At 32.8% G+C, this 20,394-nt stretch overlaps 1 protein-coding gene across 1 annotated transcript in view; it reads left to right on the top strand.

Moving 5' to 3' along the window:
• The first annotated feature begins 54 nt into the window (after nucleotides 1-54).
• LOC144975233 (dynein axonemal heavy chain 7-like) overlaps nucleotides 55-20,394 on the top strand; it is a 95,987-nt gene continuing 75,647 nt past the window's right edge. Inside the window, exons 1-14 of the mRNA XM_078919127.1 lie at nucleotides 55-170; nucleotides 2,175-2,420; nucleotides 4,059-4,155; nucleotides 4,861-4,890; nucleotides 6,037-6,226; nucleotides 6,594-6,669; nucleotides 7,107-7,265; nucleotides 8,274-8,357; nucleotides 8,938-9,043; nucleotides 10,669-10,860; nucleotides 11,838-11,991; nucleotides 13,871-13,962; nucleotides 18,639-18,817; nucleotides 20,077-20,212. Of these exons, the coding sequence (XP_078775253.1) occupies nucleotides 2,188-2,420; nucleotides 4,059-4,155; nucleotides 4,861-4,890; nucleotides 6,037-6,226; nucleotides 6,594-6,669; nucleotides 7,107-7,265; nucleotides 8,274-8,357; nucleotides 8,938-9,043; nucleotides 10,669-10,860; nucleotides 11,838-11,991; nucleotides 13,871-13,962; nucleotides 18,639-18,817; nucleotides 20,077-20,212 (1,728 nt within the window). The 5' untranslated portion in view covers nucleotides 55-170; nucleotides 2,175-2,187. The remainder of the gene's footprint in view (nucleotides 171-2,174; nucleotides 2,421-4,058; nucleotides 4,156-4,860; nucleotides 4,891-6,036; nucleotides 6,227-6,593; nucleotides 6,670-7,106; nucleotides 7,266-8,273; nucleotides 8,358-8,937; nucleotides 9,044-10,668; nucleotides 10,861-11,837; nucleotides 11,992-13,870; nucleotides 13,963-18,638; nucleotides 18,818-20,076; nucleotides 20,213-20,394) is intronic.

Here is a 20,394-nt window from a genome sequence, read left to right on the forward strand (position 1 = left end):
TATGCTTTGACTTTTTCGTTCCGAATCAGTTCGAGATTTCAGCGAGAATTTGAGAGGATACCTAGTGAAGATTCTTTCGCCTATCAAGGCGCTGAAAATACAAATTGTGTTTGACGTCTCATATTATTACAATGACAAATAACAATTTACAAATCAATTGACTTCAGAAGGTAACATAATATTAGGTATTCAGCCAAGAGTCATTTAACATAAATGTTTACAATATTGTCTTAATGAGCCGGGTAAAGTAACATTCTTGACTTTTTATAAACACCGTTGTTTACTGTTGTTATGGTGATACTCAAATCTCTCTCTCTCTCTCTCTCTCTCTCTCTCTCTCTCTCTCTCTCTCTCTCTCTCTCTCTCTCTCTCTCTCGCTCTCTCTCATATATATTTCTAGATATATCTTTTTCTCTCTGTCGCTCACACGCACGCACGCACGCACACGCACACACACACACACACACACACTCTCTCTCTCACACACACACACACACACACACACACACAAACCCTCTTCCGCTCTTTCACTCGCTCTCATATAAACACACACACACACACACACACACATGAGCGCGTATGTAGGGAGGCCGTATGTGTATGCTCGTGTGTACTATGTGAGGTGCGTCTGCGCGCGTGCGTATGTGGTCGTGTGTGCTGTGCGCGTACGCGCACTTTTGAATTTTATTGAAAGAAAAATAGTAGGAAAACGTTCGGTTTGTTTCGACTCTTAACGTTTAAACTGCATTACTAATAAATGATCTAATCGTAATTTAAGACGATATCTCATGTGTGGGGGTTAAGACAAGGAAGGCTTCTTTAATAAGACGGTCTGAAGCTTTTTAGCATACGGTAGTTAGCTATTTATTGCAAAAAGGTTTACACTATACGCACTTTCCCCCGAGGCTTATCAGAGATTGGCATGAAATTAGTGTTTAACAACATTGTCTTCCTACAAGTCTGTAAAGGCTTCTAAAAAGTCCACATTTTTATTATGTTCCATATTATATTAAATGCAAGTCGTTCATTAGGAGAAATACATTTTTTAAAGTGCCAAGCGCTTGGCGTTAAAAAACCTTGCCATGTTTTTTTTTATATTCGTTAATATCAACTGTTTTGAGTGTATGTGTGTGAGTGTTGTGTTGTGTGTGTGTGTGTGTGTGTGTGTGAGAGAGAGAGAGAGAGAGAGAGAGAGAGAGTAAAATGACTTGAAGGTCATATGTTGTCTTTACACCAATAATAATTGTTAGCCTTTCTGTATCTCACTGATCGACATTTCAGAGGATATCAAGGCCTTCTTGTCATTTTTCCTATTTATTGTATAAGTCTTAATTTTTACACTGTCCCTATTTCCAAGGTAAATTAATCAAACACTGCAGTCTATTATACATATTTAATGCGACATATATAGAAATTTTGAAACACTGATCATTGACTCGTGGGTATATTATATGTCAGTTTAAAAACTGAGGTAGTTTCACATCAATGTAGATTGCTCTGAAAGTGAGCTAATCAGTGACATCTTAGAAAAACTTTTAAAAATTCATGTTGAATTTAGTTAGCTTAACACACCTACACACACACATGCGCACACACACACACACATGCACACACACACACATACACACACACATTTATCCATACACACACCCACAAATTACAGACACATGCATTCTTAGAAAACCAAAATATAAAGTTCTTTAAACTGTCTCATGCAAGAAATCATAATATATGCCCGTGTTTTTATATATAACATGATTTTTTTGATAGTCAATCTTGCTTTAAGTCAACCAATCTTTCTGGCCAGGAGGTGTTGGCTTTATCAGGATTCCACTGTATTTAACATTTTTTGATTTGGCATCATTTTTTTATATTTTAAGTCACTATTGCACAATATACAGAAACAAAAAGCAAATTGAAGCCTCTTCAAATGGCCCAAAATGATGCCACTAAATTAATTTTCAAAAAGGAAGGAGCCCATCTGCCTCTTAACTGTTAAGACAGTTGCATTGACGGTCATTTGAGCAAATGATTAAATATAAAATTTGCACAATTTCTAAATTGTTTTGATTTGAAAAATATAATTAGAAATACTCACGAAATTGATCGAAATCAACAGTTCCGTTCACTCATTTAAATCAGAGGATACATATGTTTTTTTTATTCCCCAACAGATATTCAGAAGCAATGAGTTCCTCACAGAGAAAGAAGCAGCATTATTACCCTGGGCGTAAGGGAGTAAAAGAATTGTCTTCAGTAAAGGATGCCAATGAAAATGCTACATCTGGGTGCACTTATGTGCAAAAATATAAAGCTCTTCCTCCAATACCCAGCTCAGAGTCCTACAGAAAAATTCCATGGCACACCAGCAAACTCATGACTCACCAGCATGATAGCCAGAGTTCTATACAGAGACAAATGTAATATAACAAGAGTGGAATCAATGCCATTATTATCCATAAATCTTTTACATCTATGAAATAAAAACTTAATGATCCTAAGAATAATATTTTAGGTAGTGCTATTTGTCTGTATGGACGAATATCATCACCCGTCGTTGCTGTATGTAAGGACAAATAGTATTACGTTCACTATTCATACTTCAAACTAAAGCTGGGCATTATTCCAGATTATTTTCACTGTGCAAGATTCGATTCTGCATAGGTACATTGATATAGGTATCGGTAAGATAGGTTATATGGCAACCCCCCCCCCCCCCCCATGACCTTCTGTCTGTGAGTGAAATAATTGGTCGCTCGCGTTAATGATTTACTTGCTTGCTTTAGGAATGTTTTTGTATGCGATGATAAAATTAATCATCTTTCTCTTGGTGATTGGTTTCGTATCATGAATAACCTGGGTGATTTCCAATTGGAAGTATCCCATACCATTGCATGTTTCAGAGTTTGAATGGTCAAAGGCTAGGCACAAAGGATGATCTTTCTAACTGTCTTTGTTGTCTACCATCTTCCTTTTCAAGCCACTAAATTACCTAATGTCTTGCAAACACTTTTAAACCTTCAAAACTTTCGTAATATACAAATATAAGGATAAATGACTGAGAAATTATAGGAAAAAAGAAAAATTCTATAGGAGGTTGGAGTCCAATTGATCTCTGAAGAGATATGGTTAATCTTTTGTAAACGATTCAGGACATAACTTAATGTTATCGTCGTTGACTTCAATGGTTTAGTTCCACAGCATCCCATATGATAAATCTCATTTAACTGTGCCTTCATTAAGACATGTTCATGCATACATTATACAGACACGGAATACGTACACGGTTTATCTTCTTCCATGCGTCGGGCTATAATTATGAGCAAGAAAATTTTGTATTTTATTGAAGTGACTGACTCAGGCTATTTTCCTTTTAATGACTTCAGATCAAGCATATTGCAAAGTAACCTATGAAACCTAATATTTTCAAAGGTTCCCTTTATTATCATGGCTGATCAGTATCGCACCAAATGCAGCTGTCACTGTTGGTATGTTGGCGATTCCTCTATTTCTGCAAAGTGTTCATCACTGTCTCTCCAATATTCTCTAATAAGTCGCCAATATTATCGTAAGGTCCAATCCTGTAGGTTAAAATACTAAATAAAAGCACAGTACTGTTTCCATCCGAAGACTTTGCATTTTCACCTTTTTGTTTGTACATTTACGATCCCATGGTTCAGGCAGCCTCCATCACTATACTTATTAAGTATAGAGTGATGGGGGCTGCCTGAACCATGGGATTAAACCAACTTCAATGATTCAAGCAATTATCAAATTTTTTTCACATGTAAACAAAACTTTAAAATTGTCGTGTAATCAAGTGATATGAATATTTTTAAAAAGTGTATATATTTCAATAAATCATTTTCCAACTACCAACTATTCAATTCATCATTCATTGCTCAACTTGACCAACCATGTCTCAAATCTTGGGAAAAACCAAGAGAAAGTTTTTAATTATAGATCAAAAAGAACATAATCTGTTAGGCCCTTTTGTTTTTACATCAAAATAATAACAACAAATGACAATTTTCTTAAATTCTTGTCTTCATCTACAGATTTTGCAATGGGTTGAGGCTTGCTCAGAAAGAAAAGTTTGAATTCGCAACCCGTACAGTATTGCCTGAGAATATTGAGATCCCGATGAGACCTGAGGTAAGTCTACTTGACATACGTACTAATCTATTGTTAAATTATGAGCTGGCAACTATAAAATTTTACATACTGTAATTACAAATTATAAATCTCTTTTATTGCTAATAAATAACACTTAGAAATTTAAAACATGGGTTACTTCAATGTATTAATCTTGTATGTACTAAATAATGTTTTGAATGTAATATTTATGTTTTATGTTATTGATTTCTTGGAATATATTTATGATGGAATTGGGCATAAATATTTCAAAAAGTTAATGACATTTTGGCAAAGTAATTTAGATAAATATTATTTCATTGGACTTAAAAATCAATTTGGTGAGACTGATTCAATTTTGCTTTATTTGATATTTTGTTGAATGTACAGCAACTAACGGTTTTGATTTTAGATAAGGAGAAGAAAAAAGAGGGGTGATATAACAAAGGTCTTTATTTTTCTCGTGATTTCATAAAGGTAATCAGAATGTCTTAAGATATGTTTCCTGGGTTGGCTCTTTTAATTAATTTCATAATTACAGACCAACCAAAAAATAAAATGGTAAATACATAAATAATATTTAGATTGGTAATAAAGGAATGAAAGTAAGAAAAAGCATTACAACAAGCTACTTATAGAAAGACTCAAAGAATTTTCTAACATTCCATCTGTCTTTATGATCTTTGATATAGAATTTTAAAAAAAATGTTCCCGTTCTTTTTTCAGTTGATGCCATCGGAAGACAATGAGCTGAAGGTAATGTAAAAGAAAAAGAGCTTTATCATTATACTCTTGATTCAAAACAAGCAATATTATGTGTAATAGAGATTCCATTTGTAGAGTAGGAGCTTTGATTTAAGACTGTAAAGCGCCTATAGCCTGATGAAATCGGGGCAAGGCACTAAACACATGCCATTTATTTATATTATTGTTATTATTATTATTATTATTATTATTTTTATTATATTATTATTATTATTATTATTATTATTATTATTATTATTATTATTATTATTATTATTATTATTATATTATTATTATTATTATTATTATTATTATTATTATTATTATTATTATTATTGATGTATGTATGTCAGAACTCACTGTTTTAAAGAATTACTTGTGAATTTAGACTCACACTTTCAGAACATCATCCATTACAAATGCTGTTTGTGTGGCTTTAATTCTCATTCAATTATACATGTTTATTGTACGCCGAGGTCTAGGAACAAAAGCAATGGTTGGATACAATCACTCAAGAGGATCTCTTATTCATAACAAGCTTCACATCAAGTCTAACATCACACTTTTAGTATATATTCTTGATAGCTCAATTTGTAGATGACTTGTCAAAGAAGCAAAATGACATATACTGATCCCTGGTGCTGTCGATATTTTTTTTTTCTGATCCTAACTCTCCCTCCCTGTTTGCCCAGTAGTGATTGGAAAGCTGGTTTTGTTACATCTAGTGGACAGTACTTGGTGATAGACTAGTGGCCTATCCAGAGTAGGCAGCCATTGCTATTGTCCATTTCAAACTTAGACATTGGAATGTTTATATTCTCTTAGGAATAAAATCTGGCTTCATGGACTGCAGAGCTCTGAAGGACTATTTTTTTAAACCTCTTATACATCAGATGCAAAAACTACAATAATTTTTTTTAAAAATATAGAATATAATGAAAATCAATTTTTTTTTCTCTCTCAGTTTAATCGATACATTCATTCTTCTCTATAACATAATATTAATTAAATTGATTTTTCACATTTGAGATTTTTAACATAATTTTTAGCATCTGGATCTCTGACATGATACAAGATGGTGGGTCAAATATTGTAACCTCTATACCTTCTATGCGAATTCCTGCTCTTAATTAATAAGTGTTTAAAACTTCATTATAGATGAACTATCTGCGTTTAAAGCACTTTATCATGGAATCTCCAAATGCAGTCCTGGATGAGAATTGGAAAGATCGTATAGCACATCTTATTCCAAAGAAAATTCGCTCTAACCCAGCTCAACAGGAAGCAATGCGAGAACTTTTTGAAGAGGTCAACGAGTTGTTTGTATCCAGTATGCAATTGTCAAAGTGTGAGTTAATCATAATCAAATTGATGATTACTTCACATTTGATGTATTCTTCCATTCATTGGTCAAAATTGTCTGATTTGAGAAATGACTTTGTATTTAAAATTAAAAGCACTTTATTGTCAGACTAATCAAAATTGGGATGAATTCGGAAACAAAATCATTTGTGAAGTCATCAATTACTAATTACTTGTCTTGAGTCTATATTGATTGTGGAGATTTTAAAAAGCTTATTTAATGGGACTGGATATGAATATTTTTCAAAGATATTTGATTTAGTGGAGAATAATGACTGTATGCTTGTGTTTAAAATAATATCATTTTTTTCACAAGCCCTAAAGGTATTTTTTTTTAATATTTTAAATTTCAGTGCAACACACCCTAATTAAACCCGAGGTTAAGGGGCTTGAAAATGAGAAAGCAGGACCACCACCATCTGAGCCCCTGTAAGTTATGTATGTGCTAATTATTAGAAAGAACTAGACAATATTTGAACTAACGCTAAACCTAAAAAAATACAACAATATTAGATAATCAAGGTCCATAGGTTTTGAATTAACTTTTTTTTATTCTATAGTTATCACAATGATGTTTTGATATAAAAAGAAACTATATAACCATTTGATGAAAATTGGATAAATAAACGGTTATTGTAAAAGGGAAGGGAACTGCTAAATTTATGTGAATCAAAAGCTAAAAGGATCATCCTTTTTCCACATTGCCACAATCACTATAACGTATTTGAAAGTTGTTGAGCATTGATGTAATCTGTACAGAATATAATTCTAATTTTTAAGAAAAGAATTGGATGTTAAGTAATTTTTACACTATATCAACTCTATTTGGCCTCAGTGAATTTGAAAAACATTGACTCTTTATCCAGAGGGCTCAACTTCAAAAGACCATGGCACAATGACTTCTTAAAACGTCGAGAGAGACTCCGCACTTCCTTGCACATACTCCAACCTATTCACCACAGCCTCCTTAAGTACTGTGTATCGACCATTGGAGATGTAACTCTGATTGACTTCTCATCATTCCGGTTTGTACAGTTCTAAATATTATCTTTTTGTTGAGTCTTGAATATAAAAACCTTTGAAGAGGTGCTGAGTTTATATGAGAAATAGAAGGCAAAGCTCTTTTAAAAGAAGGTATATATCATTAAACAAAGATTCCTTTTTCTTGATGATTAAGGTAATGTCTAAGTTTACACATTATACATTTGATTTTTAAAAGATTGATGGATTTATATTTAGTTTTTACCTTCTGAGATCATTTTAATGACCAAAGAGTTCGATTTCAAAGTTTTTAGTTTAACAGTTGTTTCAAAGAATTATCAAATAGAGGATATCAGTTTCACTGTAGCTATATTTGATCTAATTCAAGGCTTTGTTGATATTATTTTCTGATGCTTGAAGACAATATAAACAATTCTCAATCTAATTAATTGAGTTCATAAGAGTTGAAAGGTGACCAAGAAGAGTCATAATTCATCCAGATTTTGTACTGTTAGAAAGACCAAATATAGTCAGATGTTAAATGAATGGAACATTTTTTCTATTGTTGGTATGCAAACAATGAACCCCCAAAAAAAAGTTGTTTTTGCATTTAAAAAAATTTTTTTTTTTTTTGTTTCTGGCCATAGATTAGGCAGTTGAAAGTAAGATATGATGGAGAAAATTTTTTTGGAAATGTTGCATCAAATCAGTTTACGATGAGAACACTTTGCATTGCTTTAAGTAAATTTTGACCCACACATATTATTTTTCCGAATAAGAAATTAATTGTTTTCTGACTTTAGATTGTACTTTGTGCATCAGTAGTTTGATAAAACTTTCTACACAAATCCTTTTAAGGTTGAAAATGGTGCATTTTTATAGACAAATATTACAAAAAATTTTTTTGCTGGTTTTATATCCATAGGGTTTGATCTCATATTATTATGGTTATTAGAATTACTTGGAAATGAATAAAGGATCAGTATTTTATGTGTAGAGTACTGCAAATTTATTTTAGGATATTTTTTAAATTTATAATGATCCGATTTCAGCAAACTCGATGCTTTAACTTTTGATGAGTTCAAAGTCAAGATATCGGAAGACTTAAAAGCTGTAGAGGACGACCTGATGAAGAGGTTTGTATCTTTTTACTCCAAATTCTTTGTATAATAAAATAGAACATGGTCTAGATTTGATCCATTGAAAGCTTTAATTCATTTTCTGTTACTTTTTCTTGTGTCAGCATTATGAGCTCACGCATATGAAGTGAGATTTAAATTCATTATGGTATTTTTCCTTCTTTTTTTTTTTCTCTTCCTATTTTTGTTTTTGTTTTCTTAAGCTAATATCAGAGTCCACATGATCTATATAATTTTATAAAATCGTATATCGTGGATGAAAATATTTTAAAGAGCACCATAGTGACTCATTTAGTAGAGATCATTGACAATAGATTAGACATAACATTCTACTATATGAATGTTAAATATTAATGCTTTTTGTTTTTTAATGTGTCACATTCTTCCAAAATGTGTTTAATTCATCATTCAATTTGTTGAAAGCGGAAACCCTCCAACGGTTATAATTGTTAATTAAGATAAATCTTAAATCATGCCAGCATTATTATTTCATTTTATTAGTTTATTATTTGAGCTTCATGCAGTTAAATTTCCACTTTATATCTTTTTGAAAATTAAATTTTCTACGCCTTAACAGCTGGTTTCCAAAACTTATGACGTTGTCTACAAATATTCCCAAGACATTAAGGCGTGACAAGACTGTGTCTTTTTTCCAAAGCACTCATACACTGGTTGCCAATTTGGTGAGTTTTTGTTATAACTTCAGAGTAAGTTGAGAATGTACATGTTCTTTACAACCAACTTCATAACTCTTGTCATGAGTCTTTTTATTGTTTGAAATAATAAGGCATTACTGACTTGTGTGTGTATGCATATCTCTCTCTCTCTCTCTCTCTCTCTCTCTCTCTCTCTCTCTCTCTCTCTCTCTCTCTCTCTCTCTCTCTCTCTCTCTGTCTTTTCTGTCTTGAGTGTGCGTACACGATTTTTGCAGATTTTGAATTTTAAAGTGTGGGCAGAGGTTGTTTGTGTGTCTTTCTTAAAGTATATTTTCTTTTAATCCTTTAAAAAGTGTTTTATAATAAAATATTGATAATATTTGGATTTGGGTGACTGCCAATTTTGGATTCATAACATTTGCAAGTTTAGTGCAGGGGTTATCCATGGAAATATCAGGTATACACCTAAATCACATTTCGTATTCTGATCTGGAAAGCCAGATAAGGTTTTACTGTTACATAAAATAAAACCCAAATTAAATCTTGTTTAGTTTGATATGTTGGTGATTTTAGGGGAATACCTATGTTGTAAAACATTTTTCTCTATTTCTTTTTCGTTTTCCTTATTTTAGGTTTTGACCCTTTGGCATTTAACAATTATATAGATGCATGTCTTGGCAGAATAATTTAAATGTAAGAATCGGTGTACTTACTTAAATAAGGCTTCTATTAACCCTCTCCTTACTAACCATAGGAAAATTGTCACATTCGTTACGACCTAACCAGCACTTTTATCATTCAGATTTCTTTTGTAAATCACACAATTTAAAGAACAATGTTTTATTACAGCTAAAAAAGATGAGTCTGTGATGTGAGTTCATTTTTCTGATCAATATTAGCATAGAATGTATTTGTTCTTTTGTTGTGTTCTTAGATCATTAATTAATAAGACGTTCTAATCCAAGAATCAACAAACCAACTTGTTACAGTAAAGAACATTTATTAAACAACACAACATAAGACACATGTGTACAGGATGACGGTTGGATACAGAATGACTCTCAACAAGGTAGTAACTAGAACAGACGCTAGTTGTGAACGATACTACATCAGATGGATGATACAAGTTACAATACTTGAATACAATAACTTTCATTCACAACGTCTTTTATGTTTGAGTAAGAAAAAAATATTTTTGTTTTGGGTGGGTGTGAAATTTTGGGGAAAATTTTGAAAATGGCTGGTAAGGAAAAGGTTAAGAGGTGTGTCAAATCTTATCACAGTATGATTTTAGAGGAAAGTGAACAATTCAAAATTAACAAAGAGTTGAGGACCAGGATTGAGAGTGCCTCCTGGCCTCTGTGGAAAGAGGAAAGTGGAAGTAGTATGGGTAAATTCTAACAATTCATCTAGCTTTATAAAAATGTTTTCTAAGGAACTACAAACAGACAAATTAATCAATTGTGGGGCCAACAACATCAAAAACTGAAATTGACTCGTCTTTTACAGAAATCAAATGGAGAAAGATAATTACAAAAATCTACCGTAATGGTCTGACACTGGACAGAACTGTTGGAAAGGTATCTAACAGGTACATCTTTTGGATGCCTAAAGACTTTAGAATAATCTTTTTTCTAAATTCTTAATTGCAGGTTAAAGACATGCTGGTGAAAAATTTACATAAATATGAAGATCTCTTTGAACCAGGGAATTATTTGAATCTTCCTTTGTTGCGCATCGGTCTGGATTTGAAAGACAATGAAGTGTGCCTTTCCCAGTCTATGGATGAGATAAAAGAGGCATTGGTCTATTATGTCCATGAAATTAATGGATTCATGAATAAGGTAAGTAAAAATCCTGTTGACAGCAGAAGGTTACCTGGATTAAGGATAGGTAAATGGAAATAGAAATAAGTTAAAAAAAAACAAACAAACAAAAAAACAAACTTTCTTGAGTAATGTTTTTTTTTTTTTTTATAACTGAAAGCCATTCAGTCCCTATATGTTTCGTTTAATCAGAAAAAATAAACTGTTAACATGATTTGTATTTGTCAATACATGTTTTCAGTCACTTATGCCCTTTCATCTTTTTCCATGAATAGTTATCAGATTGTTTCATTGATCTTTTCATTTTTCAGGTGTTGAAAATTGTTCAACAATTAATGCTATATCCAAAAATAATTATGAATTCGACTATAGAAATCATAATCTGACAAAATAATATGATTAACTATTTTGTTGTCTTGACTTTAGGAAGCACACTATTACCATTTTTCTTTTCATTTTCTCTTGACATCTGCAAATAACCTATGATGTATTTCGTAGATAAGGAATTTCAAAGTTTATGGTTTCTAAACTGCTCTTAAGAGGATATCAAATGGTTGTATCAACAACATTCTCTGGTAGGCTCATTTGACATATTTACAAAATTGCAATTTGGTTGTTACAATTAATCTTGACGCTCATTGTGAAACAGAAAAATACTGTTTGTGAAGTTTAATTCAGACACCTCCTTCCATTATGTGGCATGCCCAATTTTGAGAGACGTGAATTAAATACGTTCACGAATGCACAAGAGCAGATAAAAGGCTGTAAAAGCCTACATAAATCTGGACTTATTTCATATCATATCATTAATGTAATATTGTCAGAAAAATGAAAAAGTAAGATTGGAAGGGAACATTTTTATCAGAGAAATAGGAATGCTGAAAGCTTTGGGTAAATTTTGCAAATGCTAATTTGCGAGCCCTGTTATGCTAACGATTTTAAAAATTAAAATTGCTGGGATATTTTTACATTTTTGGGTCTATCTTTATTATTAGGTGCCAACAATCAGAAGTGTATACGAAGCTCACGAGGAGCCTACCTACCTTGATACTTCCATTGCTCCTCATATAATAGAGGAAATCAGCCAACATATTGAGAAACGCCTTCAACACTACATGGCAGGACCCTTTGAACTCATCAAGAGCTATAGTAAGTTCTAGATTTCAATTGAGATAGCATGTATAATAATTTATTTTTTAACCATTTGCGATAAAGATAAAAATCATGGGAAAGTGAAAAGAAATATCAACTTTTAATTTCTTGCATCTGATCTGAAAGTACAACACTCCTGAAATTTTGGTTAGTATATTTTATTATTAAGCACAGCGCGACAGATTAATAAGACACCATAAAAAAGAAAGTGGCATATGATGATTTGATATATGTGAACTTTATTCTCCTTAAATTTGTTTAGCTCTGGATTTTCTTAATTGTTTCTGTCAGCCTTGGGTGCTTATTAACTTAACCCAACTCAGTCAAATGGATACTAGTTTCTTGCCAAGTAGTTTGACCAGATCTAACAGGCAAAGCCACCCAATCGTTATTGGATTGAAAAGGTCAGAAAAAGAAATCTAGACTCAACTCAAGATCATAATAGGTCCCTTAGTGAGGTGAGTACACAACAATTGCGCTTCAGAGACGCCCCCCCCCCCCAGCAGAAATATAGAAAAGAAAGAAAATTCCTACTTTTATTGCTGGGGATCCAACTTCAGAAATGTTTTTTTTTAAATTTTATTATTTTAAAAATTATTATTTTAATTTTAATTTGCAGGTCAGGTGTGATTTTATACAATGGCTTGATCAAAATTTAAACAATCTTTATGTGATTCTGTACATGAAAAATTAGTAATGTGCGGCTATGTGGTCTAGTGGTATGACACTCGCTTTCGGATCGAAAGGTCCTGGGTTCAAGCTTCGCCCCGGCGCATAGTTACATCATTGGAAAAGGTTCTTTACTCACATTCTCATACTGTACTAGGTGCAAAATGAGTACCTGACCGTTAACAGCGCTGTCCCTGTTGGAAAAAAAATGTAATATCGTCTAACAGGCGTCATGTCTCGTTCTACATGTTATATGTTACTGCAGGTCAGGGACCCTTTGTAAAGCACTCTGAGCACATTTAGTGGATATTACGCTATATAAAAGCTCAATTTTTTTTTTTAATGGCTGGCTTGCCCACCTGACAATTATTGGACAGCTCATTTAGGCTTGACAGAAAGTACTTTGTGATAGACTCATGTTCTATTTGGCTGCTAGAAAACCATTGTTTCTGTTCATTTCTTGCGAATCTATATATGAGCTCTTATATTTCAAAGAGGGATTTCTAAGTTATACTTTCATCGGTCAAAACTGAATTTAGGTTTCAACCACTTTTTTTCAGTTCTTATTTAACTTATCTTCCTGCAAATGTTGGGTCTAATCTAAATCTTGTGTAGAAAGTATAATATGATTGATCAGAACCCTATCGATAAAAGTAACCTCAGGCCTTATGGCTATAAAAGGACTAATTTGGTCTTACAACCAACATTAATATGTTCTTTTCCATCTCACATTTGAGGCAAAATGACCAAACAGTTAATATAACAACACCAGAATATGCCATACTTAATATTCTTGTTATTGAATGCTTCGGTTATGATGCAGATTATGTCCTTATTAAAATCATGAATTGAATTGAAATTTAGGAATGCACCCTTAACAAAAAAGCATCATAATACAATTTTGTAACCGCATGCATGTATTTTTTAAAGCATTAACTCTGTCACGATATATAAAGAATAATTTATAAAAAATGAGATCAAATGGGAAGGTTTTATCGTGTTTTATGGTCTATTGTATTGATCCTCACCCCCCCCCCCCCACTAAAAAAAGGAAGAAAGAAAGAGAAAATGTATTTGGAGTACTCTATATTTCATTATTGTAACTTATATATATATAAAAAGGTTGCTTTTCAAAATGTAACACAAATAACCAGGGCAATTTTTGTAGATTTGGGCTCTTTCAATGTGGGGATTGAACTCTCTGCAGATGAGGCTTATAATCACATTGTTAATGGTGAACTGCTTGCTTCAATTGAAAATTACCTCCAAGTGGAACATACTTTTGTACAGCATAAAGAGGTATTAAACACCATTTTGTTTTTGTTATTTTCTTGTTTATTGTTGTCATTCACGTTGAATTTACTTTATCTTAAATGCTTGACTATCAGCAAATTGATCGATAAAATAATGGGTTATTTTTTTTAACTTGATTATTCATTTATTCATTCTTACGCCTCTCCCAGCATATGCAAGTCTAGTTATAAGTTATTGGAAAGCTAGCTCAATTGAGTAATCATTTCTTCTCATGAAAGAGTCTTCTTGACAGTCTCATTATCTTCAGTTTTCTGGTGCTGACATGACTTGCCCTTTAAGTTATTTAGATGTTATTTTTGTCTTTAAAAATTAATGAACAAATAATTGTCAATGATATGCCTTAAAGTAATCATAATCATAGCAACAACTATAATAATAATAACAATAACTGTAACAGCAACAACAATACTATTACTATTACTGTGATGACAATGATGACTACCACTACAATGCAACGAAATTGACAGCGATGACTACTACTACTACTACTACTACTACTACTACTACTACTACTACTACTACTACTACTACTACTACTACTACTACTACAGTTCACTACAGATAATCGCAACTCGGTTAATCGCAACTTCCAGTTAATTGCAAATTTTCCCAAGAAATAGAATTAATTCTATATAATAATATTCTGAATAAGATGTCGACTTGCATCAAATTTGCTGTTCTTGAAAAAATATATACGGGGATGCCATATGGTTTTTATTTCAATCATATTGCTCAGTATGTGTTGGACTAAGAACAATGTTTACAACAACTGGTTTGTGTTTACCATTTATGTGTAAAATGTTACAATAGTGGACTGGATACTCAACTTCGGTTAATCGCAACATTTTTGCTGAGCCCAAGGTGTTGCGAATATCCGGAGTGGACCTTACTACTACTACTACTACTACTACTACTACTACTACTACTACTACTACTACTACTACTACTACTACTACTACTACTACTACTACTACTACTACTACTAATACTGCTGCTGCTGCTGCTGCTACTACTACTACTACTACTACTACTGCTACTACTACTACTACTACTACTACTGCTACTACTACTACTACTACTACTACTACTACTACTACTACTACTACTACTACTACTACTACTACTACTAATGTCAGCACAATCTTTCATGATACATAAATCTGCAACTATAAAGTTATTTGTTAATATTAGGTAATAAGAAATCAATCAGAGCACTAAAATTTACACATGAATCAAAACAAGGCTGAGAATTTATGTGAACCAAGAATTGTTAACGATTTCAGTTTAACATATTTGAAAAGCTAAAAAAAAGTACTAGTGTTACGATGCACATTTGAAAGGCTTAAATTTCTCAAATACCAACATTTTTGTCTGAAATTTGTGTTCAACTGCAAAAAAAAAACTTGAAAATTGTTGCTAATCATTCTATTTTTAAAATATGAAATAGAAATAACATGAATGAACAATGATTTGAGAAGAGGCTATATGGTCTCTGAGTTTTAGGTTATGCAATAATCTCCTATTCGTTTAAGATAAAGATAGATTAATGTTGCAAATTTAAATGTCACATTTCTATGGTTTCACCTCAGTCGATGCGCTTCTAAAAACTTCATCTTGGGCCCCAACATGCCAAATTTCCAGTTTCATACAGCGTAGGTGTTTTGTTAGGATCTCGTTTTGAACCAGTGCTTTTAAAAATGTATTGTAAAATAATCAAAGTGGTTTTAAGCTGCTAGAAGCTGGGGAGTGTAAAAAAATGGTAAACAAAAATGAATATAACAGCTTAAAAAAGAACTAAATACTAAACACGGAATGTTTGAGGCTCTGGTTTTAAAGTAATGGATAAATGTTTTTATTGGGGTTTTTTTTTTGTTGTTGGCTGGAGAAGGTTTTGAGCCTGAAACATTCCATGTTTGGTAGAACTAAATACTAAACACGGAATGTTTCAGGCTCTGGTTTTAAAGTAATGGATAAATGTTTTTATTGGGGGGTTTTTTGTTGTTGGCTGGAGAAGGTTTTGAGCCTGAAACATTCCATGTTTGGTAGAACTAAATACTAAACACGGAATGTTTGAGGCTCTGGTTTTAAAGTAATGGATATATGTTTTATTGGGGATTTTTTTGTTGTTGGCTGGAGAAGGTTTTGAGCCTGAAACATTCCATGTTTGGTAGAACTAAATACTAAACACGAAATGTTTCAGGCTCTGGTTTTAAAGTAATGGATATATGTTTTATTGGGGATTTTTTTGTTGTTGGCTGGAGAAGGTTTTGAGCCTGAAACATTCCATGTTTGGTAGAACTAAATACTAAACACGGAATGTTTCAGGCTCTGGTTTTAAAGTAATGGATAAATGTTTTTATTGGGGGGTTTTCTTGTTGTTGGCTGGAGAAGGTTTTGAGCCTGAAACATTCCATGTTTGGTAGAACTAAATACTAAACACGGAATGTTTGAGGCTCTGGTTTTAAAGTAATGGATAAATGTTTTTATTGGGGGTTTTTTTTTGTTGTTGGCTGGAGAAGGTTTTGAGCCTGAAACATTCCATGTTTGGTAGAACTAAATACTAAACACGGAATGTTTCAGGCTCTGGTTTTAAAGTAATGGATAAATGTTTTTATTGGGGTTTTTTTTTGTTGTTGGCTGGAGAAGGTTTTTAGCCTGAAACATTCCATGTTTGGTAGAACTAAATACTAAACACGGAATGTTTCAGGCTCTGGTTTTAAAGTAATGGATATATGTTTTTATTGGGGTTTTTTTTTTGTTGTTGGCTGGAGAAGGTTTTGAGCCTGAAACATTCCATGTTTGGTAGAACTAAATACTAAACACGGAATGTTTCAGGCTCTGGTTTTAAAGTAATGGATAAATGTTTTTATTTCGGGTTTTTTGTTGTTGTTGGCTGGAGAAGGTTTTGAGCCTGAAACATTCTATGTTTGGTAGAACTAAATACTAAACACGGAATGTTTCAGGCTCTGGTTTTAAAGTAATGGATATATGTTTTTATTGGGGGTTTTTTTTGTTGTTGGCTGGATAAGGTTTTAAGCCTGAAACATTCCATGTTTGGTAGAACTAAATACTAAACACGGAATGTTTCAGGCTCTGGTTTTAAAGTAATGGATATATGTTTTTATTGGGGGGTTTTTTGTTGTTGGCTGGAGAAGGTTTTGAGCCTGAAACATTCCATGTTTGGTATTTTGTTCTTTTTTTTTTGAAGCTGCTATATTTGTTTTTGTTCATTCCTTTTTTAAACAACCAAGCACTGTATGTATAAACTTGTGAGTGGGTTAAAATATAAGTTAAATGCTTTATCCGAATTCACAACACCAGAACCAGATTTTGTTGCTATTGTCACCCATCCAATCACTGTTCATACTCGAGTTTACTTCAGTGGGTTATGAGATTTGACCTAGGACCCTAAGGGCTTCATGCAATAAGCAGAATAACATATTGCTGCATTTCTCACTTTTGCCAAGCAATAAAACTTAATGCACAGGATGATAATTTTACAGGCTTTTAGAAAATCGAGACTAAAATATGACCATTGGCTTTTGGCATTTGTTATAATGTTGATTGCTTTTGTTTGTCACTTGGTACTTTTACAGTAAAGCTGAGAGTTTTTGATCTATTTCTTTGTTTAAGAAAAAGAACAAACAAAAATAAAAAGAGCGAAACAAAACAATACTTTCATTCATCTGTTATTGTACGGTTTGATGATCAGATCGTATGACACTTTGCTTATAGGTCCCTGGTTTGGTCTCTCTATGTACCTCTATAATATGTCCTTTTTCATTTTGTAAGGTGAATTCTTTGAGAAGGACATACAAAAATAATTTTTAAAAAATTGAGCTTTATATAGCGCAATATCCACTAAATGTGCTCAAAGCGCTTTAACAAGGGATACCTGGTCAATAGCAACATTTAACATGTAGGACGAGACATGACGCCTGTTAGGCGATATTACAATTTTTCGGACAAAGACAACGCTGTTAACAGCCATGTACTCATTTTACACCTGAGTATGGTGAGAGATTGTGAGTAAAGAGCCTATTCCAAGGACTCAACTATGCGCCAAACACGAGGCTTGAACTCAGGAGCTTCCGATCCAAAAGCGAGTGTCATACCACTAGACCACATAGCCGCACATTCTTTAACTGAACTCAGGTGTAAAATGAGTACCTGGCTAATTTAGCCATATTCCTCTGTCGAATGAAAATTGAAATATTTCCTTTCAGGCATCATGTCATGGCCTCCATTATTATTTTAATGTTGATTGTGTTTGTCTCTTGGTACATTCACAGCATTGCTGAGATGTTTGTTGTACTTCTTTGTTATAAAAGGAACAAAAACTAATAAAAACTATCATTTGTTTGTATAGTTTTGTAGTCTTTGTCATTTGACACTTGGCTGACTTCTGACCTATAGGTCCTTATTTTGGGTCTTGTTATGTCCTATTCCACTTGGAGAAGGACTTTTTTTCACTGTACTCATGTGTAAAATGAGTACCTGACTGATGACAGTGTTATCTCCGTCGAATGAAAATTGTAATAGCGCCTTACAGACATCATCTCTTGTCCTACATGTTAAGCGGTGCTGTTGGCATGGGAATATAATTTTATAAAGCGCTTTGTGCTATATAAAAGCTATCTCTTTTTTTGTGTATTTTTCAGTTTCTTGACAAATTAAAGATGATTATGTCAGAGATTAACAGTCAGCCAGACAACGATTATTTTAACCTAATGGTTGTTAGATGTGACAAGGTGAAAGAAATCTTATGTTCCGACCTGAGGAAATTAGCTCACCACCTCCTGGAGGCAGTCATTGAGGAGCACCACACTGAAAATGAAAAGTTAGACTTTGAATTTATGCTGTCTTAATTCCATGGTTTTACATTTCTTTTTTTTTTCAAATTTTAATTTTTATAGACACCATCATATCTATAATAGTTGAAAAGAAAAAAATTGCATCACTTTTTGATCTCTTATAACTTTTTAACAAGAACTGATTGTAACTTTTAGAAGCATAAATTTCAAACTTCATCCTTGGACAATTGGACATCCAGTTTCCCAGTCTGAGCTGTTATATAGCGCAATATCCACTGAACATGCTCAAAGTGCTTTACAAGGGATCCTTGGTGAACAGCAACACTTAATATGTAGGACGTGGCATGACGCCTGGAAGGCGATATTACAATTTTTTCGGACAGAGACAATGCTGTAAACGGTCAGGTACTAATTTTTCACCTGAGTACCGTGAGAGAAAGTGAGTAAAGAGTCTTTTCCAAGGACTCAACTATGCGCTGAGTGAGGCTCAAACCCAGGACCTTCCGATCTGAGAGTGAGTATACCACAAGACTACATTAGCCGCATATGTCCCAGTCTTTCACTGTTTAAGCACATATAGGAGTGAGTTGCTTGTCATATCTGATAAAAAGACACAAAGACTATTGAAGATCTTGATGTTAGTCAATGAATTGAACATGAAAATGTTCCTCAAGAAAAGTTTGAAAGTTCCATCCATTCCCTGAAAAACGGAATACAGCTATAGGCTAGGGGTGGACATGCCCGCTACTGAATTCAATAACATTTTTGCCATGAGTATGAATTGGGCATAGAGGAAGGGGGGGGGGGGTATTGAAAGTCAATTATAGATATTTTCAGTGATTATTGCATTCTCGCATATTCTTGCATTTACACTAAAATGAGTCAGTTGTTCATACAGATGTTTAAGATTTAAAGCTTTTTTTTTTTTTTTTTTTGTTTTTTTTTTTTTTTGGTGCTTTTCCAAATTTAAATTTGGCTTACAGGAGGAATATGAAATAAATGTTGCTTATTCAAATCATGAAAATGAGTAATTTTGGAGCAGTTGCTCAGATTTATTTCACTATTTCAACACTTAAGGTTTAAATCAAAGCAATTTTTTTCTTGAATTAGAAATATATCCCGGGTTACAATGGTTTAACATTGAAAACTACTTGAAACATTCAGGTGATCGTGGAGAGCATGACTTGTGAAATGAGATGTAGATTTTAAATATACAACCAGCAGTTGATTCATTTTTTTTTTGCATATAAATGAATTTTAAAAAAAACATATCTTTTTTACTCAGAATATGCAAAAAGTTTGAGTACATTAAGCAAAAAGCTTTACGTGTACCGAAGAGCACAGAGGAGTTGATGTCCCTGATGAATTACATGAGAATTGCAAGGAGCAAGAAAATGTCAAAACTACTCTCAAGTGTTAGAGTAAGTCGATTACTCTTTGAAGGAGTGGAATGCATCTGTTTCTTGATTTGTTTTTGTTGGTAATGGTTCAACAGTATTGAAATCAACCTACAGCATTCTAAGGAAAAGATTTGGGCTTCCATAATGATGGTTATGATAAAAAATTATAATAATGATGATAATAATAGTAATAATAATAATGA

This window comes from Berghia stephanieae, chromosome 6 (assembly GCF_034508935.2).
Source record: "Berghia stephanieae isolate SIO BIC M18660-M18661 chromosome 6, UCSD_Bste_1.3, whole genome shotgun sequence".
NCBI lineage: Eukaryota > Metazoa > Mollusca > Gastropoda > Nudibranchia > Aeolidiidae > Berghia > Berghia stephanieae.